This window comes from Eleutherodactylus coqui, chromosome 13, assembly GCF_035609145.1.
Source record: "Eleutherodactylus coqui strain aEleCoq1 chromosome 13, aEleCoq1.hap1, whole genome shotgun sequence".
Classification (NCBI taxonomy): domain Eukaryota; kingdom Metazoa; phylum Chordata; class Amphibia; order Anura; family Eleutherodactylidae; genus Eleutherodactylus; species Eleutherodactylus coqui.
The window spans coordinates 116,569,063-116,590,745 of NC_089849.1; the positions used below are offsets into that span (position 1 = coordinate 116,569,063).

Genomic DNA, 21,683 nt, shown 5'->3' on the forward strand with positions numbered 1-21,683 from the left:
AGGACATTGGCGGCAAAATACTCCAGCCAATGTTTTGACACAGCTGGAAAAGATAGGTCTTGCACTATCTTTAGGCCGCGATCAGCTGGCAGCTCCGATAGAAGCCCATGGGAGCTACCGGCAAAGGGAGGGGGGAGGGAGTTTAGCAGCTTTAAAGTGAAGTGATTAAATTTGGGAAGCTGACATTGACAGTGAGAACATGAATGGAATCTTTGGTAGGAAGGAATCTCCGCTCAGTTTATATCCTGACCTTCTCCCCAAATCAGGTTGATTAGTCTTCCAATAAAACTAATAGGATCATAGAGGAATGCCATAATCTCTTGGTTTTTACAAGGTCTTCTCTCAAGAATCCTCACCAATGACATTTGCCGGAAAATGTGTAGAGTTGAGCCTTGACTGTGGTAGGGTTGTTATGGATTTCAAGACTAACCTTCTGTTTTGCTTCATAGGTGAACACAGAAAGGTTTGAAATGGAGGCGCGAGGAATAAACCATGTGGAAGGCGGTTGGCCAAAAGACATTAACCCACAAGAAATAGAACAAACCACTCGGTACAGGAAGAAAGTAGAGAAGGATGATCATTATATCACCACCATCACTCAGCTGGGCAGTGTAAGAATGTTCTGCTGGTCAGGGCTAGTCTACATTATACTGCTATACTATTACTGTACAGTCATGATAACGGCACAGGAGCTTCTGTATGCCAGTTAAATGGCCAAGCCTGGCCATTTAACCCCTTAGATGCCATGACCAATGCTGACCGTAGGATGTAAGTGGTTAGACAGAGGGAGGGAGCTGTCATCCCATTAGAACCCCTGCAATCCAATCCAGGGGGGGGGGGCAATGGGATTCGTTGGCACACCAGTCAGGGGCTTGACAAAGGCCCCTAGGTCTGTCGTGGGTGTCAGCCTACTAGGCCATGTATATAAATGACAGGCATAATACACTACAGTACAAAAATATTGCAGTGTATTATCGAAGTAATGAAAGCGATTGCGATGGTGGGCAAAAAGAAAGTTATATAAATAAAATATAAAAATAACCACTTTTCCTTCTTACAAAATGCTTTTCTTGGTTGAAAAGTAGTAAAACGATCTATAAATTTGGTATCGCTGTAATCATTCTGATCCGCAGCATAATATAATCCTGTTATTTTTACTGCACAGTGAATACTAACAAAACCCAAAAACGAATGACAGAACTATTGTTTTTAACCATTCCTCCCAAAAACGGTGCCATTAAAATATAAAACTTGTCCTACAAAAAAATCAAACCCTCAAACAGTGACACAAAAATAAAAAAAAGGTTATTGCTTTCAAAATGTGGGCATGAAAAATGAAAAAAGAAAACTATAACCCAATGTCCACGGTCACCCGCGCGGAAGATCCGCAATTCAAAGTGCCCATAGGGAAGCACTGGTGTCCGCAACTGAATTAAAGCATGTGGATACGATTTGTGGACTGTTTGATGCGGAAAACAAAATCACAGCACGCTCCATTTCAGTGTGAATTCCGTGCGGACGGGCCCAATAGAAGTCAATGGGTGCGGATGATCTGCAAATACAATTGTGGATGCACTGCGGATTTGAAGATTAATATCAATTAGGGAGGTGGGGAACAGGCTGGGCGGTGGGGAACAGGCTGGGAGGTGGGGAACAGGCTGGGAGGTGGGGAACAGGCTGGGAGGTGGGGAACAGGCTGGGAGGTGGGGTTGCACATTTTTTTTTCCATGTGGATGATCTGCACGGAAAAACCAGTACATCCGCGATCTCCCGCAAATGGTTTCCGCAGGTGGCCTGCTGCAGAAATCTGCATGTGGAATCCGATCTGCCTGTGGACATGAGGCCTATGTCATTTGGCACAAACCTAGACCCTGTCCTTAACGGGTTATGTGCCACCGAGTCACTGCCAGCTCTTGGTGACAACATCACTAGAGTTTCTAAAATGTCCCATCTTCTATTTGGGTCTTCAAGCTTCTTCATAGCAAGTTAAACATCTTTGTAAATGTCCTTATCCATCTTGTTGATGGTTGTCCTCCTACCTTCGTGAGCAGAATGGTCTTCTCATAAAGGTGCTTTTCAAATTGACTGCAGCTAAAAAAGTGTTTTTAACCCCTTGAGTGGCGGGTTTCCTACCACCCTGTCGTGCCCACCAGGGCAGGTTTTTTAAAATGGTCTAATCATTGAATTTCAACTAATTTTGCAGTTGCGTCTCAAGAGCCATAACTTTTTCATTTTTCCATTGACATGGCCATATGAGGGCTTGTTTTTTGCGGGACAAGTTGTGATTTTTTTAAACAGGAGGGAGGAAAAAAAGAAATGGGGAAAAAAGAAAAAAAGGGGCCATGTCATTAAGGGGTTAAATAATGTATTAACTTCCTTCTCTGGGTCATTACGACGCACGGATACCACATGTGTGATTGTATTTTTGATTTTTTACAAAGTAAAGGGAGACAAGTGTTTTTATAATTTTTTGTAAAATAATTTTTTAACTTTTTTTTTTTTTTTTAACTTTTTTTTTTGTCCCTTTAGGGGACTTCCACAGGGATCCATCAGGACCCCCCCGATCACATTCTGGGGGTCCGATGGTGACAGCCCTTTACATGCTGCAGTGACAGCCCTTTACATGCTGCAGTCACATAGACTGCAGCATGTAAAGGGTTAACACAGCAGAGATCGGAGGTTTTCTCTGATCTCTGCTGTAAGAGCTAGTACCTAGCTGTCCTCTGACAGCTAACAACCAGCTCTCCCTGCCACAGAGACCATCGGCTTGCTTCTGACAAGCCGATGGTCTCTATGGCAACTTGTAAACAAAGCAGGACATTGCCGACAAGTCGGCAATATCTTCTGCTGGTTTTTCAAAGCCCTTGCTTTGTTCTATGTGGGTCTGTGCAGGCAGAGCACACTGTCACAGCTTGTGGCATTGTGCTCTGCAGCTCCCATAGTGATACATAGCCCGGAAATCTTCTGGGCTATGTCGCTATGAGCAGTGGAGCTCGTCCCGGAAAATTTCCAGGGGTGCCACTCAAGGGGTTAAAGAGGGTTTTGGGACTAATGAAAAAAAGGATTATGGACAAAGAATGGTGAAAAATAAAAAAATAATCACTACTTACCTGTTTAATGGGGTCTTGGTACTGGGCAGCCGCCGAGAATGGCACGTGACCACTGCAGCCAACGAGGAATGTTTATTTTTTTTATATTCCGCCTTTCTCGCCCATAAGATATTTTTTCATCCCGGAAAACCCCTCTAATGGTGGCGGTCTTTTAGCGGCATAACTGCTGCATGACCCTTAAGATGAAGCTGCTTTTAGCTGCAGTCAGTTATGAAAACCGAGCTGATCTCTATGTTGCCCCAACATGTTGAACCCGACGGCAGAAGATGTTTTTGAAAGAGAACTTGTCTTGTAGAGGGGATTCTTCTAAGGGGTTTCTACTTCTGCTTGTCGAAATTATACTTGGCCCTTGTTGTACGGTACCTCAAACTTTCTGAGTTCTGTCAGGACCATGTAGAACCGATTAGGAATAATTGTAGTAAGAGCCTACTAGGCTTCCCGAAAACACTTCGGAGCTGATATAACAGGAAATCCATCCACATCTTATCATCATAACCACAGAGTGAGGAGATGGGGGGGGGGGGGGACCACAACGGTTTCTGATTTACAGCTTGGCTTGTATTATCTTGTCATACAAGGTGATGGAGCACTGCATCAAACAAAACAACGCCATCAATATTTACGAGGAGTACTTTGAAGAAGAGGAGGAGCTGGAGGGGATGGATGAGGCGCCTTATGCCAAGACCATTAATGTGTTCAGGTAGAATTTAGGGCTTTCTCAGCTGATAATCAAGGTGGCTAATAATCTGCACTAGGAATATAGCCAACTCAATCAGGCCGGCTTCACATGGCCGTATTTGCGTGCGCAAAATTTGTGCACGTAATACTCAGAGGATAGAACCCATCGATTTTAATGGGTTAGTTCACATTTCTGTATTTTGCATGCATATTTCGGTTACAAAAAAAAATAGAACATGTTCTTTTCCTGTGTATTTGTGCAACAAGGGTCCCCATAGAAGTCAATGGAGGTGCGCAAATGCACGCGCAATGCGGAAGGAATTGCGCTGGAAAAAGAACACATCTGGAACTAATTTGCCATTTCAATCAGTGTGTTTGTTTGCCATACGCAAATGTGCATGCCTCGTGAGGACGAAAGTAGAGTAAAACACGCAAAAAAATCATTGTTAAATCCACAAAAAAGTAGCGCTCAGACGCGTGCAAATGCACTTGCGCATGTGTAAAGCCGGCTTCATGGTGTTATTTTTTGGAGGGGGAGGGGAGCTTTTTAGAGTCTTTTACACCGGCTGATAATTGGGAACAAATGTTCGTCTCCACGTTATTTCACCCCATCATTGCCCCACGAGGTGCCGCTGATCAGACAACGAACTAACATGACCATTTATGAGCAGTTTTCATGCTAAGTCGGTGGTCAGATGAGCGTTTTGGTTTTTTTGCGCACCTATGTGTGCAAAAAAAGAAAAATTGCATCTATTAGAACCAGTGGTTTCCTGTGCAGTGTTCACATGTTCGTTTTTTAGAGGCACAAAATACTCACACCTGCAAAAGATAGGACATGTGTGCTTATAATGTGCGCTAGTAAGGTCCGTGCTGCGCTTAAAGACAATGTGTGATGTCCGCAGGGAGTCCCCTTATTACTGAACACTGTGATGGCACTGTCACAGTGTTCAGTGATGAGGAGTCTGCAGTGGGGACGAAAGGCAGAGGACCGTGATGCTATCGCATTGCTTTCAATGGGGTCGGCGCTGCCGCGGCCCCATTGAAGGCAATGGTATGAAGGCAACCCCTGCAGCAATGATTTTTGGTTGAAATATAAGCCCTAGCTACAGAAAAAAAAATCGTAACTCACCTAGAAGCGCTGTCCGGCTCTTCTTCCTGGTCCCCGGCACTCTTCTTCTGTATTTCTGATGGCCAGGGATTTTTTAATCCCTGCCTCCAGAAAGTGCTGCCTCTGATTGGTCATAGCGTTCAGCCAGTCAGAGGCAGCGCTTTCTGAAGGCAGGGATTTTTCAATTTTCGACCACCAAAATACAGATGAAGACTGCCAGGAATTTGGAGAACAGCTCTTCTAGCTGAGTTGCATCTTTTTTATTTATTTTTTTTTTAACAGCTAGGGATGATCTTTGGTAGAGCTTATATTTCAAGTCCCCTGCCCAAAAATCATCGCTGCAGGGGTTGCCTTCATCCCATTGCTTCCAATGGGGCGGCAACATAGTTTTTTTAGAGCGATTTTTAGAGCCGCTGTGGGAGTGTTAAAATGACATTCGTGTGAAGGAAGCCTAAGGGTACATTCACACAGATGACAGCGAGTCATGTCTGACATTCTCTGTCGCGACCAACGTTCTACATTCTGTCTGTCTGTCTTATGCCTGTGCGTGTGTACAGTGATACAGTTCTTCCAACAGAGACCCCAATGAGATTAAGCGCATGGCCACACATCTCTCCTGGCACCCGGATGGCAACAGGAAGCTGGCAGTGGCATACTCCTGTATGGAGTTCCAGAGGGCTCCCAAAGACATGAACTATGACTCCTATATCTGGGACATTGGTAATGAAGTCTCATTTTCACCATTTATATTCAAAAGAATGAATCTGCAACATGTGATGCCACACGATACTAATATCTATGTATACCCCATCTCAAGAGAATCCAAATAAGCCGGAGCTGACTCTGAAGTCCGCGTCCCCACTGGTCAGCTTGGAATACAACCCCAAAGACTCCCACATCCTGGTTGGAGGCTGCTACAATGGACAGATTAGTAAGTAATGGATTGTGGGGACTTCTCTTGAGGCCTCTTTCACATGAGTGTCTTATCGCCGCTAGTTTGCCGCAATAAAACGCCGGCCGAAAATCACAAAGATCCGAAGCCTTGGATTCCAATGCATTCGTTCAGATGGGTGATTTTTCCGTGTGTAAAATTGGTCAACCGGAAAAGATATTGCACACGGTACGCATTCCACCAGCCACTTTTATGGGAGTACGCCAGCCGTTCCTATAGACTCCTATAGGAACCTATGAGAGCTGGCAGCCGGCAGCTCCCATAGGCTGGAGGTGTAGCCTGACTAGCTCTGCTAAGCTTCTGACCCGCCCCCTCCCCTTTCCGGTACCCAGCAAGAGATGGAGAGGGGGGAGGAAGCTAAGCACACTGGCTCTGCTAAGCTCCCGCCCCCTCCCTCTGCCAACAGCGGCAAGGGGCGGAGAGGGGAGGGAGTTTAGCTGAGCTGAACTCCCTACCCCTGGCTGACGGTTTTTAAATGGACGAGAAAACAGGAGATGCAGCCACGACCAGGGATGCGAGCGGCCGAAAATCGCAAAGCCTGTGTGACAGAGGCCTTAGGGTGCATATACACGGGTGATTGCAATATGGATGAACTCGCATGGCAAAAGAACCCATTCATTTCAATGGCTTCATGTACATGAGTAATTTTTTTACTCAGACTCATGGTCCAAGTTTGAAAAATCATGTAGGACCTATTTTTGTGCGAGGGGTCATATGCTGTGCAATGTGAGTTACGCCCAAGAATCTTACACCCGTGTACATGCAGCTTATGATGACTACGCTGCCCTCTAGTGATGGCAAGGACAGATGCAATAGAATACTTCAATTTTTAAAGGGGGCCTGGTCTAAAATGCATAATTTTCCTTTAGCAGGGTGTGCATGGTCTGCTCTGTAAAGTATACCATGGAAAAAGTATTGTCCCACTGGAATCCACACATTGCTCTATGTTATCAGCCAGTTCAGTCTAGCGAGAGGCTGGCTGAGGTGTTCTTCAATAGAATTGGTTCTTTTGTCTTACAAGTATCCAGTGCAGAGAATCTGGCAAAAACGTTATATACAGTCTTAGGCAAACGTTTGGGCATCCCCCATTAAGTTACTATTAGACCCCTACTAGATAGTTAGGGGCATTTAGTATTTTAAAGTGATGCCCCCCTTTGAGTGACACTTCTCTGTAATCACCAACATCTTTACAAATACATTTTTGCAGTTTTCAGTTACAACATTTCTAATTTGCGGTGTAGAATGGAGTGAAAACCATCAGCAAGCAGGCTGTATGCTACAGATGGTTCTATAGTTATTAACATTATTGTCTGGATGTAATACTGCTTTTCTGCTGTGAATGGCCTGCAGTTCTGATGTGCTCAATGATGCCTTCAAGCCCTTATCAATACCTCCCATATATAAATAATCCATAATAAAATCCCTTAGCAGCAACTAACCTACTTGTTGATGGTTTCTCCATTGAATTTAACATTAACAGGGTGGCTACTTATGCCCTTTCTACTTTTTGGGGCATGGCAAACAATCATAAGGCAAAATAACAGTTTTGTCCATTGACCTCTCTCAGGAGAAAGGGTCTAGTTACAGAATGAACTCTCATGGTCTGGAAATGTATTTCTTAACTCTATAATGTCATGCAATTGTTTTCCAGCTTACTGGGACACGCGGAAAGGGGGGCAACCGGTAGAGCTGTCTGTCATTGAACATAGCCACCGTGATCCCGTATACAAGGTCATATGGCTGCAGTCAAAAACCGGCACAGAGTGTTTCTCAACTTCCACAGATGGACAGGTGACTCTGCTTGAACTTTTTTTTAGTTGTAGACAAACTTTATGGAACAGATACGTGGAGGTTCATACATAAGTGTGCACGGTACCAAGGACCACATAGCAAAAGGCAACTCGAGCCCTCTTGGGGTGGATCACATCTTCTTATAGGGCATGAAAGCCTCAAGTCATTTTGTCCCCCACCGCCCCCTTGTTTCTAGAAAGGGGGGACATTTCTTAGGCCCCCTGTAAACCTGGTTGGGGCCTTCCTTCTCTCTTGGTATGACACTTGTAACGTCCAGTTATAACAGCAAGCCTCACCCCACTCTGTGATCACGTAATGACCATGGGAACCTGTGTCATGGAAGCGGGTTTGCATAGCAGACAATTTCCTTAAGGCCTTATGTCCACTGGACAATTATAATTAAAAAATCCGCGTGGGTGCCCCGCACACGTTTTCCGCGGCCATAGGGATGCATTGGACACCTGCAGGCAAGTAAACACCTGCGGATGTTCTTTTTCCCTGCCGCGCGGATCGCACGTGCGGGAAATCACCCGCAGCATGCTCCATTTTCTGCGGGTCTCCCGCAGACTTCCATAGACGCCTATGGAAGCCGTCCGTATCCGCGGCACACCCGCAGCTGAATTTCTGCTCTCTGGCGCGGGAGAGCAGGAGTTGAAAAAAAAAGAGAGAGTGCACGGCGCATGCGCATGGCACGCTTGCGGCGTGCCGAGCACATCCGCCAGGCTGAAGAAAGAAGATCCGGCCCTGACGGAGGGAAGATCCGCTGCCTCTGGACAGGTAAGAAAAATCAATTTTCAGACCTTATGGGAAAGGAGGGACCCGCTACGGGATTCTGCATTGAGAATCCGAGCGGGCCCGAATTTCCTAGTGGACATGAGACCTAAAGGAGCCCAAAAACCTTCAGACGTGTGACAACTGTTCCTCTTGACTCCCCAATACACAGGCATGTTCGGCCGAGCATACATGCATTTTCAATGGAGAGAGGAGAAAAGCTGTTGGCAGACACCTCTGACAGCAGCTTATCTCTTAAGAGAACAAAAGGATCTGGCATGTTGGATCTTACATGCCCATCATTGTTCAGTTGACTCTTCTCTTATGTAAATAGGGCCTTTAGACCTCATCTAACGTGATTGCATTGCCATAAAAATACTATTTCTAGAAATGACTCGTTTTTTGTCGTTATTTTTTGTGAACTGTGTCTACAGGTCTTATGGTGGGATATACGCAAGATGAGTGAGCCAACAGAAAAGCTCATCCTGGACATTACAAAGAAAGGGAACCTTGATTTGGCTTTAGGTGGCATCTCCCTAGAGTTTGAGCCAACCATAGTAAGTATGTGGTAAATTACTGCATAGCAGCAGTAGATTTGGCAACTACATGGCCATAAGCCCTTATCCTGGTACATGAGTTCAGACCACATCTTACAGAGGTGATAGTTATATGCAGTAGATTATCCTATATCGTGAGCAGCATGTAAGGGTCAGGATTAGGAGAGGGCACAGGAGAGGCTGCGGAGTGTGCCCGATGCAGCAGCATGCATGTCACAGGCAATGTGCAAGCTCCAGTCCACTGCAGGCAAGATGATTGGTTAGCAATAGCCTTGCATTATCTACAGGAAACAGGAGATTTAATGACAACAGCAGAATTTACAGGGACAAGTAAATTTGTGGTTGTCACACAGGGAATTCCTAAAACCCTACTTCTAACTATTTTTTTTATCATAGCCAACCAAGTTTATGGTGGGGACAGAACAAGGCATGGTGATATCTTGCAACCGAAAGGCCAAAACTCCAGCTGAAAAGATTGTGTGCACTTACAGCGGTCACCACGGCCCCATTTATGCTGTACAGAGGAATCCATTTTTCCCAAAAAATTTTCTGACTGTTGGAGACTGGGTGGCTCGGATTTGGTCAGAAGACTTTCGAGAATCCTCCATCATGTGGACTAAGTAAGATACTCTATGAATTGTGTTGCCAATAGTTATTCACAGAGGCTGCACCTGCAGCTCCCCTCCTGCCGGGAGGCCAGTAGTGCAGCAGAGGATGGAAAATAATGCTCCACAGTTTTGCCCTGGTAAAAAATTGCTACGTCAGGATGTGTACAGCTCTGTAGAATATGCATGCGCTATCTAAATGTGTAAAATAAGATAAATAAGCACAAAGATCAGTTCAAAAATGATGAACTGAATAAATAAATATAAATTTGGAAAATACAGACATATTGATGTAACATGCAATCTCATGTCTGCTCCCCCAAACTGCTTACCACAGAGCTAGCCATAGTGCTCACAGTGGCTGTAACACTGACCCCAGTAAGAGCCACAACAGACAGTTATTTTCAGCAAGGCCTTATTCACATGACCGTATATACACAGCTATTTAGGTCTTGCCCTAACTTTGGCCTGAGATACACCGGAAGCTCCCATATGAGTCATATGGGAGCTGAAAAAAAAGGGAGGGGAGGCAGTTTAGCTGCGTACAACGCTGAAGAAAGATGACAGCTGGCGCTATTTAAGCAACAGTAATCATTCCGAGGATTTCTGCTGATCGAGGGATTTACGCACTACAGCGTATTTTCTTGCCGATTCTCTGCAGCCACCCGTGTGAACGGCTGAAAATACACAACTGAAAATTGGGACTCGATAGCAGCTATTCTTCATTCATGCGCTTTTACGGTATGTACAGGTGACTGTAAAAACACATACAGTCGTGTGAAAAAGCCCCTAAGGGTCATAGTACCCCATTAACCCCTTGGTGCAACACACACCATATGTGTACAATGCAAACCTGGTACAGACACCATATTACAGCTGATACTCTGCTGTAGTCCAAGAGAAGAGAAGGGTAGAGCGACTCCTATTACCGTGTTTCCCCAATAATAAACCCTACCCTGATAATAACCCTTATCCTGATTTTCAGGGGGTGGGGGGGCTTGAAGTATAAGCCCTAACTTCACTACATGAAATAAAGAAAATACTCACCTCGCAGGCGGCGGCCCGGTCCCTCACGCTTGGCTGTGGCGCTGCAGCAGTCTTCCGTGAAGTCCTCGGCGCTGAGTAAGCAATCTCTTCTTGGTAACATGGGTTGAATACCCAGCCCCCAGCAAGAGATTGTGGTGATTGGCTCAGGACCGTGGTGTCCGCCAATCACAGCTAGCGCTTGATAAGACATTCACAGTCATTCAATGAATTACATAATTGAATGGCTGGGATCTGTTTCCCAGCAGCTTAGCTCCACAGGTGTGGTTGATTGAGCTGGCTGGGTATGGATTTCTCCAGCCAGCCAATCCCCCGGGTCTGCTGCTGATATGTACCAGCTCCTTTGCTGTGGCTGCTGGCCTTTGCTCTCTTTGTTCCGTATGCTCAGTATGAACAGTGTTATGTTCCTGTGTGTCTGTGCAGCTTTCAGTGTGATCTGTGTCATGTTCCTGCGTGTCTGTGCAGTTTGCCTTTCGTGTAGTGTGAACTGTGTCTTGCTGTGGATCCTTCATCATCTAGTATGCAGTCCTGCAGTTCTGTCTGAGTTTTCCTGAGTTCGCCTGTCGGCGAGTATTAAAGTCTGTCCGTGAAGTATGTTTCTCTATTTCCGCGTTCTGTCTTAGTTCGCCTGTTGGCTAGTGTCAAGTCGGAGTTCTGTCTATGCCATCTGAAATCTTGCGATTAGACATTTGGAAGATGTAACAACTAACCTGCAGAATAAAGTTGTTTTGTCATTTATACCACATGATGAATGCTGTGAAAGCAAATCATAAACACAATGGCAGAATTGCAGTTTCTTCTCCGTTTTCCCCAACAACAAAATGAAAAAAAAAGTTTTCCAGTTCATTATATGTTCCCCAAAATGTCACCATTACAAATCACAACTTTTGTCACAGAGTTTCTGTTTTAGGCCACTGTGTCCCCTCTAACCGCCACAATCCTCGTAATAAAGGTATTTCCTGTCCAGAAGATAGGGGATAACTTTATGATAGGTGGGGATTCAGCCCCTGGGACCCCTTCCTATTTCGAGAACGGCAGTCCTGAAGGGTCCCCAAGGGTCCTGAAGGGTCTCTGCTCCATTCAATTGGGAACCATTGGGACCTCCTGTTTTGGAATTGGTGGTCCCAGCATTCAGACCCACACTGATCATAAGGTTTTTTTCCTATTCTACGGATAAAGCTCCGTTATATAGTCATAGCGCCCCTAGTACCTGCCACAATGCCCAAATAACAGTCACAGTGCCCCCAGTAACAGCCAGTAAACCATAGACACCCATATTACAGCCATAGTGCCCCCACTAGCAGTTAGAGTACCTCCAGTAGGCTCCATGTCTGTGCTAGCCTTATAAAGGCAACTATTGGCTTTTCCTAGCATATCCAATTGTGTGTCAGCCAAGAAGAAAAAAATAAGTCATGGCAGATTAAATTCTCCCCGGATCATGTGTTCAGCATCAGAGGCTAAAAAAAGGGGAAAAAATGCTTGTAACTGCATATGAGCATGCCCCAATATAACCTGGCATATACGCAGTTGAGTTTGGACTTTCTCCTCCAGGTATCACTCCAGTTACCTAACAGATGCTGCCTGGAGTCCAGTACGACCATCTGTGTTCCTAACCACCAAGATGGACGGGACCTTGGATGTTTGGGACTATTTATTCAAGCAGAACAACCCCACGCTGAGCCTGAAGGTACTGACTAGGTGGTTGGTATACCGAGGGCAGAGATATTTACAGGAACGGTCATGGTCTTACTTGGGCTTTCAGTTGCTTAACCCATCACACTGATGTCACATGCATTAATTAGTTTCCACAAAGATATCATTTACAGGATCGTCCCCTAACTTGCATACTGAACCCCATAGCTCAGCTTCCTGGAACCCTGAGAGTGTCATCCTTGGTGGGAAGAATGCAATATTTGGCTCAGCTGCAACACACCCGATCTTGGGTTTTTACTTCTCATCATAAGCCTATAATATGACGGTGTCTTTTGCTCCCACAGGTGTGTGATGAGGCGCTCTACAGCCTCTGCTTACAAGATAATGGACGGTTTGTAGCCTGTGGCTCTAAGTCAGGCCTGACTACTCTGCTGGAGCTGTCTCCTGGACTGTGCTCAATACAAAGGAATGAGAAGAACATTGCCACTGCAGTAAGTCCAGTCACATCATAGGTTACAGTTGTATTCAGAATTCTGCCGGCTTCAGAGCTGAAATCTCTCAACCTGTCTGCTCAGTGTTTGCACAGAGTTTGTTCTGATGATTGGCATTGTGGGATTTATTATCTTACAGCTCTGTACAGATCTGATGGAGGAAAAGCTAACTGTCTGACTGCAGTATGTGAGCTCAGCTAGGCTATTAGAAGTGTCTGTGCTCAAGCTTGCTGACTGTTTCCAGTAATGGTCAGCAGAGCTGTGAATGCATACATATTTTTGCCAAGAATCAGCAAATGTTTCCCATTGTTTTCAATGGGAAACATCACATCGCACTCCCATGCACACCGCGTGGCTTGCAGTGTGTTTGACAGTCCCATTGAAAATAATGGGCGATGCGTTCCAAGGGACGCAAAAAAAAAAAAGGACATAGGAATGGAGTTCATATTCGCACGGGTTTTGTGGATCTCGCAACGCACAGAACTCACGCGGCTTTGGCGCTCTAGGCTCCACCTGCTTAGACCCCACTGATCATGAGAATGAGGGTTCCGTGTCCACCATTGTATCAAGGGGGAAGAGATTAGGCTGTGGGTCTCCTTCACAGACTATGGGACATACAGAAATCACCAATTGGACCTTAATTAATGTTCTTCTGCTGGGTATACTCTAAGAGGATCTATATGGATAGCTGCAGCACTAGACGTCTTCTTACTTCTTAAAACTCTCTTCATTCTTAGATGTTTGAGCGAGAGACGAAACGGGAGAAGATCCTGGAAGCTCGGCACCGTGAGATGCGACTGAAGGAGCGGAGCAAGGCTGAGCCTGGCAAAGAGGAGGACACAAAGGATGATAAAGCAGAGGAGAGCATGGAGGAGCTGATTGCCAAGGCTGAGAAGGAATTCTTTGAGATTATCGAGGCTGAGCGCAAGCGACGTGAACAGGAAGTGAAGAAGCAAGACGAGGAGGGCCAGGTATCCTCTACAAGGGTGCTTATGTTCGGTTAGGTTGGAAGAACTCCCCGTCCTCGTAGCCATGCAAACAGTGCTAAAACTGCCCCCACCAAGAGACAGGATTCTGCTTAGAGTTAGGCCGACCTTACACAAGTGTATGCGTATTTGCACACTCCTGAGTGCTGCGTATTTGCAAAACGAACAATGATTTTTTGTGCACATATCAGCGTATTGTACTGTACCTTTTGATCTTGCAAGGCATGTTCCAGAGGTGTAACTTGAAGCTTCTGGGCCCCAATGCAAAACCTGTAATCGGGCCTAGTACTGGGCTCTCTATTTGGAGAAGAGAGGCTCCTGGGCCCGGGTGCAAGCGCATCCCCTATAGTTACGCCAGTGGCGTGTTCACTTGTGCGCGGCAAACAAAGATGTACCAATTGAAAAAGCTGGTTAGTCTTAATGAGTTCCAGATGTGTTCTTCATCCTGTGCACTCACGCACTGTTTGATGCACCTCCTTGCGTATTGCGCATGCATTTGCGCGCAACCCCTCCTCCTCCTCCCCATTGCGTAAATACACAGGAAAGTACAACATATTCTACTTTTTTTGGCATGACCGAAATGCACACACAAAATATGGAAATGTGAACGAACCCTTTGAAATCAATGGGTTCTATTCTCTGCGTATTGCGCGCACAGCTACGCCTGTGTACAAAACCCCGTTCACACATTACATATGCTCTCTGCAGGATTAATTGGTCATGTCTGCTTTGTAGAAACAAAAAGTGGACACATATATTCAATATAAAGCATATTTGCCAAATTTTGAGAAAGAAGATTCCGAAACCACGTGTCTGTAATGTTGTGCTGTATGTGTTGCACAAATTTTGGGCACTATGCCCCACAGTGTTTGATTCACAAATATTCTAAATAACGTCCTTCATTACACCCCAAAATATGCCGACCCTCCTAAACTAACACAGACCACAGATCACAGCTCCTAAACAAATACAGACCCCCAAGGCTGCCTGCCCGTGGGGGCGATTGTCAGTGCGTTACCCGCGGCGATAATCTGGCCACAGGTAACGCAGTGAATGCTTTCCATAGTGTTGCTATGAAAAGAGCAGCTGCGGCGTCCACGAACGGAGAATCATAGCGGGATCTAAATTGCGGCTTGCTGCAATTCTCCGCGGTGAGCCTATCTGTCAGATAGACTCACCGCAGAGAACTGACAGCGGCCCCCCCTCCTTCCCCGCGGCGGAATATCGCTGGCAATATTTCGCAACGGCCCTGGTCAGGGGGCCTAAATGAATATAGACCCCTAAAACCCTCTTTGGGAATGCAGGTGAAAATGGTTACCTAATAGTCTTTGGAATGGCATTCAGGGACCAAATCCTAACATAAATAATGTATATACTCTTGTGTTCTCCAGTGGTTTGATGGATGGGATGTCCACGAGGGTCCCCGCCCCCGCGACCACAACTTGTATACATTTACATACTGTATGACCGATTCTCGTGTCCCTTTAAATAAGATGTTTATGTTTTCCTTAGGAAAAAGAAGTGTCAGAAGAAAAGGAGATACATTCGCAGGTCAGCTCCACGTACTAACCATTTAACCATTTACTGCCTAGAACCAAGGGGTATGAATGACCCCGGACACAGTTATGTCTACTTATGGGGAATATGGATGACTGGCAATATGGCCACCATTGCTTTTTGTTCTGTGGTTTTCCACTCAGCTTTCCCTGACTCTTAGCAAGCAATAAAGGTAAAAGAGAGGCGCCAAATGTGTAGATTCCTTGCGGTAAAGGCGTGTGGCTGGCAGTTAGTACCTCACCTCATAGTGTTATGTATCATATACTTTGTTACTGGTCGCTGCCAGCTCTGCAACTCATCCCTTGTCAGACTAGTGCAGGGCAGGAATTCAAGCTGTCGGGGTTCGGAGTAGCATTCGGCACAAGACCAGAAGGACCGTCTATCTGTCTGTTACACTGACCTTTATTGAGGTATCCAGGCTGCTTACAATGTGGTCAAGTCACAACAGACTCTTCATTAGGTTAGTATATACAGTGAGTGGACAAAAATATGGAAACGCCATATGAAATGCATGGGATTTTAATCCTTAGCACTGAGCTGCCCTTTTGACCCCTGCTTGGCTGAGAGCTTTCCTGCCAAATTTGTGTTTACTTCACCTCTTGCCCTGCTCTGGGTGGTTTTGGGAGCCAGCTGGTAACTGCAGCTGAGTGGCTCAAACCCCTGACCAATGGAACCTTGTTGCTCCAGCAGATGTTCACTTTTGGCTGGCAACATGTGTGTCATATAACCTCCACTTAAAATCTGTCTCCACAGGTCTTATTGAAATATGATTTATAATCCCATGTAATTTAAGGCATGCATTTTATAGGGTGTTTCCATATTTTCGTCCACCCCCTGTACGTACCTGAGTCCTTGGCCGTATACCTTAGCGGCTTGTATACCTCAATAAAGCTCCATGTAACTAAAAGGTAGACGATTCTTCTGTGGTATTGTTCTGAATGGTGCCCCATAGAATGGTAGAGTTGGAAGGGACCTCCGGGGTCATCGGGTCCAACCCCCTGCTTAGTGCAGGATTTACTAAATCATCCCAGACAGATATTTGTGAGAGATACTCCAAGCCAATCTGTGAACAGCAAATCTCTCCATTCCTTTAGTCATACATCTCCTGCTCCCATATTGAGCATTAAGTTGGGTGACGCCCCCTGTGGGCTGTGGTGACCGAGGGGGGCTGCTTCACCCATGCAATGTATGCCTGTCTCACTCAGATTGAACCTTTCCATGATTTTCTCTACAGGTCTGACCCAACTCATGGTGCCACAACTGAACCATAAGGGACGGCAGTGATGCCAACAGATTTCCTGTAGGACATTATTATACATTCTCTTTTCTGTATTTTCAATGCAGGAATAAATAATTTATTTGACTAATTTGTGATTTTATACATTGTTGCTGCTGTGCAGCTCTTGGCTTCTACTGTAATCTTGTGTTATAGTATCTTAGAAGGTCAACCTGGTAAATCTGGGTCATGTTAAGGCTGTCCAGTCTGACACTGTCTAACCATCTAGGCAGTATTAGTAAGTAAGCTCCACAGATATTTTCATTAACTCTGCATTAGGGCTCATTCACTGAATTAGCCCATAGGCCGCTCTCACACAACGCTTTTTACAGCGTTTATCACATCTCCATTGATTTCAATTGGGCCTTGCAGACTAGTTTTCGATTGCAACATTTCTAACGCTGTGATTTTTGAGTGCCGCTTCTTCTATTTCTGTCCGTTTTAAGCACTTTTTAATGCACCTCATCACCTATTACAATGATGGGTTGCGTTAAAAAATGCTATTGAACATTGTACAGTGCGTTTGAAAATCCTTCTCGAAATCGAGGTAAAATGCAGCATTTTACTGACCGTGTGTGAGAGTGGTCTTTGGGTTTGCAAAACGTAGACCAAATATGGAGCTAAAATGCGCTCATCTGAAAGCGGACGAATTCTGAGTCTACAGCATTTTACATTTCTCCGTTACCCCATGTTAGTTTAACCCACAATTTTGTGAAGAAAATTCTCCTATTTTCTTCTACCCTTTAAAATACAATTAGGATCTCTGGAGGTCAAGATGGCGTCCCTGTCCGTCTTATGTCTTTTACACTATTCACATGAACGGCCGCATAACAGGACAAAACCAAACCACTGATTTCAATTATTTCGTTTTCACTAGTGGGATAGTAGTACATGCAAGAAAAGATAGGACCTGTGCGGGCTGGACTTATACGCCCGCTCTTTTTTTTTTTTCCAAACTCCTGTGCTATGGCTCGAAATTTTGAACAGCCGGAGAAGAAAAAAAAAAACCCTGTCCATGCGCAGCTCCAATCCGCAGCAGTGAGCATAGTTGCACATAAGCCCATGTGTTTTTGCCCTAAGGATGCTTTTACATGGCACGACCTGTTGGACACAGATGCCCGATAAGTCATCTTAACGATAATCGTCCCTGTGCCTATTTACGTGCAACTGAGCCTAGCATATTTGAGGACTGAAAATGTTTTTTTTTGTGCGCGCATCAGCATATTTTACTGTACTTTTTGCACCCACAAGACATGTTCATTTGCGCATTGCAAACATGCCACCATTGAAATAGCTAATTATTCTATTGCTTTCCAGATCTGTTCTTTTTCCTGCACAATCAGGCAGTGTATCACGCATCTCTAGCGTATTGTGCGCACATTTGCACATCCCCATTGACTTCTATGAGGACATTTGGTGCACAGGAAGAAAGAGAGCCTGCTGCAGCCCATACTTCATGTGTAGCCGCGCTGATCGGCCAGAGTCCCAGCGGCAGACCTCAGCCAATCAACTATACTTGTTTCTAATTTATTATGCACAAGCCAATTATTAAGGAGTTGTCAGTTCGACTTACAAACCTTACAGCCCTGTTTACCGCACTGCTTTTATTTAACCTCTTCCCGCTGCAGCCCTCTTTTTGTTTTCTAGTTTTTAATTTTTCCTTCCCACTTTCAAAAACATTTTGCAGCGACCGCCGCATGAGGGCTTGTTTTTTGGTGGGCTGAGTTGTGCTTTTCATCACTACCATTTATCACACCATAACGTTAAAAAAAATTAAGTAAGGTATTATTGAAAAAAAAGAACACAATTCCGCCATTGTAGAGTGCTTTTACAGCATTCTTGTTGCAGTAAAGTGATGTGTTCTGTGGGTACAATTATGGTGATACCAGATAAAAAAAAAAACAAAAAAACAACTTTCTTTCACCTTTTTTTTACCCCCATAACTGGTTTATATTTCCACCAATAGGCTGGTGTGAGAACTTGTTTTTTGCTAGGCAGCTATAGTTTCCATTGATATTTTGATCACTACTCAGTTTTTTAAATTGGAGACAGGATAACCAAAAAACACAATTCTGGCACTCCATAATTTTTTTTCAGACGGTGTTCATTCTGAGGAAGAAGTAAATTGGAACTTTATAGATGCTGTAATACAAATTTTTTTATTATTTTTTTATTTCTTTACTGTGAGAATTTGAAAAAAGTGTTGTTTTTTTTATACTTTTAATATATTTTTTTTAAATGTGCTAATAATTAAAAAAATATATTTATTCCTATTTTTTTTAGTCCCCATAGGCGACTTGGCATTTTATGAAGCCCTGCCACAGGAAAGGTTTAATAGTCTGATATTAATGACAGGCCTAGAGCCCAATCATAAAGCTGCAGGCTGCCATGTTAACCGACTGGCATCCTGCGATCTCTTTGCAGTAAGGGGCGGTCGGTTGACACAGAGAGAGCTCCCTCTTAAATGCTGCTGTCAGCATAGGATAGGTGATAAAAGTCTCATTGGTGGGGGTCTCACCACTGGGACCCCTACCGATCCCGAGAATAGGATTCACAGTGTTGATCCACAGTGACGTTGGACTGAATGGAGCCGGAGGCTGATGCTCCATTCATTTCAGTAAGGCTAACAGAGACAACCCTAGTGAAATGAATGGAGCAGCCTGGTGCATGCCACCGATTCCATTCAATCTGACATCACTTCGGGGGTTGGCGCAGTGATCTTGCAGTGACAGAAGAGAAGGAAACTGGCCCCCCTGTTCTCAAGTTTTGTAATTTTTTTAGATAACCCCTTTAGGATGGCAGTGAGCAATCCTTCCAGGGGTAAACTGACCAATAGAGAAGTGTCTGAGGGCCCATGGCTGGTAGGGGCCCAGCAGCTCCTTAGGAAAAAGCCTGTAAAAAATTACAGTTAATAAGTGCTCCTCGAATACAATTTATTTTACTCAAACTCCATGTTAGCGCTTCCCTGCTGTTCGTTAGAAACCCAGTCCTGAGGACTGATGAGAAAAAAAAAAGTCATCCTGAGTTGTTCCTACTGAGCTCGCCTGACCTGTAGTGTTGGAATGTCTACAGGTTGTATCCAAGGCAACCTGTGAATAAACACTTCTGAAGCACCAGAAGAAGGTACTAGTTCTAGTTGAGGTACACTTTACGGATCGGCCCTCTCCACGCGGGTCTGTTTTGTACGGCTTCTTTCAGTTCGATCATTTGCACGTTGGTGTCGGCCTTGATAGTATCCAGCCAGCGCATTCCTTGGTGCCGAGTCTTCTTTTGCCGCTGACCACTCCAAGCATTATGGTTGGATGCCGTCTAGGACCATTTTTGCTTGTTATCTTGGCGGTGCAAGGAATTCGTAGGAGTTTCCTCCAGCACCAAAGTTCGATGGCATCCATCTTCCTCCAGTATTCACCTTTTGCAGCTGTAAGTTGTGATTGGGAAGATGATTGCGTTGACCATCCAGCATTTAATTGCAATTGAAGTCTTTGTTTTTCCAGATCTTATCCGTACTTAACATTGTGCTTCGACCTAGCACGATTTGTAGTTTTATCTTGGGTCATGATTCTCCATTGTGGTTGATTTTCAATCTGAGGAACATGAAGTCTCCAACTGCCTAGATGTTTTCATTGTTGGTTTTGATTTTTCCTGTACCGTTACCGGCTGTTGTCATGATCTTAGTTTTCTTGCTATTCAAGTATAAGCCTGCTTTATCACTTTCTTCTTTCATTTCTTTAACTTTTTTTTACAGCTACAGACATAAAATCCGAAGCAGAACCACACTGCAAACTTGAATAACTTTTCAATATCCTTCACTTGACAGCAGCGTTGCTTAAACAGAATACCCCTCTCGGTGATGTCGCCCATGGCTGCTGTTGCTACGACCAAGCAGAAATGATTTGTAATGAAGCTTGCAGAGCTTCCCTGAGAATTTCCCTTTAAGCTGTGCTATCCCAGGCTGCCCATTAGCAGGGACGCTCCTTATTACAGCTTCAGCTCTATCCAAACATGACCTTTGTGTGACATGTTAGAAGCTATTCTAAGACAATCTGCTTTACTGCACCTGACACCAACACAAGGTTCTTAACCTCTAGCAAGCAATCTACCGTGGCCCCTCTCATGCCGCTAATCTTGGCTCCATTCACAAGATAAACAATAACACGCGGCTTGCTTCATGCCATCTGCATTGTTCCTGGTGCCTATCCACTAGTTACCATCTGTGCCTTTTTCTGGCAGTACTAATCAGACACATGTTCGGAATCGCCCCATTTCAACTTTTGTTAAATTAACTAAATAGGACACATTTATATAGAGTCATCAGAAAAAATGAGTGAGTCAGCACAAAATCAGCCCCCGTTCTAAGTTCTGTTGTATCTATAACACACCTCGTCTATCCTGGCATAGACTGCTCAACATTTTTTTTTCGGCGTGGGAAATGGTGCAGGTGCTTTCTGACAAATTAAGCCATACCCCAAACTAAAAGTTATGCTACATGAAGAATAAATGGAGATATTACCCGAAGATAAAAATGTACATAAAGAATTCTTGAATTAGGCCAACTAAAAGAATCAGCCGTATACCTGGCATTGTAGTGCCCCAGAGCTGGGGTCCCACAGCACTTTGTTAGCAACCTCATGTGAAGGGTCTATGTGTTTATTTGTATATGTGTATCCATGTATTGTTATGTGTGTTGGCCCTAACTGGTCACTTAAGTGTTAATGTCTGGTGTTATCTCTTATGCAGAATGCACCCTAACCCACTCTGTTACCTGTCAGTCACTCCTAGCTAGATTTGCTATTGAGTAGAAGGTTTCCCCTTAGCCTCGGATTGGTTGATGGGGAGAGTATAAAAGGTCAGAGCTTGGGTGGATTCAGTCAGGCAGTTAGTCTGTTGGAGTCGGCTAAGAGTGAAGCCAGGATTCTTGGCTAGTTCAGGCCTGAGGTGTCCCTGGACCAGGCCAGGAGGCCAGCCATAGAAGAAGCCTAGGAGTCAGATGGAGGGAGAACAGCAGGACTGAGGGAAGTCGTCCTCAGTTTTCCGCAACCTTGCTACGGAAGGTCTACTTGTCAGCGGGAAAGAAATCAGTCACCGCAATCGTGAGTCTAACTTG

The 21,683-nt window shown here is 44.8% G+C and overlaps 1 protein-coding gene across 1 annotated transcript in view; it reads left to right on the forward strand.

Moving 5' to 3' along the window:
* Nucleotides 1-16,670, forward strand: part of DNAI2 (dynein axonemal intermediate chain 2) — a 30,293-nt gene extending 13,623 nt beyond the window's left edge. The window contains exons 3-14 of the mRNA XM_066586333.1: nucleotides 450-611; nucleotides 3,689-3,810; nucleotides 5,474-5,616; nucleotides 5,714-5,827; nucleotides 7,500-7,639; nucleotides 8,845-8,967; nucleotides 9,364-9,587; nucleotides 12,168-12,303; nucleotides 12,614-12,760; nucleotides 13,498-13,731; nucleotides 15,259-15,297; nucleotides 16,538-16,670. Coding sequence (XP_066442430.1) covers nucleotides 450-611; nucleotides 3,689-3,810; nucleotides 5,474-5,616; nucleotides 5,714-5,827; nucleotides 7,500-7,639; nucleotides 8,845-8,967; nucleotides 9,364-9,587; nucleotides 12,168-12,303; nucleotides 12,614-12,760; nucleotides 13,498-13,731; nucleotides 15,259-15,297; nucleotides 16,538-16,543 — 1,590 coding nt within the window. The 3' untranslated portion in view covers nucleotides 16,544-16,670. The remainder of the gene's footprint in view (nucleotides 1-449; nucleotides 612-3,688; nucleotides 3,811-5,473; nucleotides 5,617-5,713; nucleotides 5,828-7,499; nucleotides 7,640-8,844; nucleotides 8,968-9,363; nucleotides 9,588-12,167; nucleotides 12,304-12,613; nucleotides 12,761-13,497; nucleotides 13,732-15,258; nucleotides 15,298-16,537) is intronic.
* The last annotated feature ends 5,013 nt before the right edge of the window (nucleotides 16,671-21,683 follow it).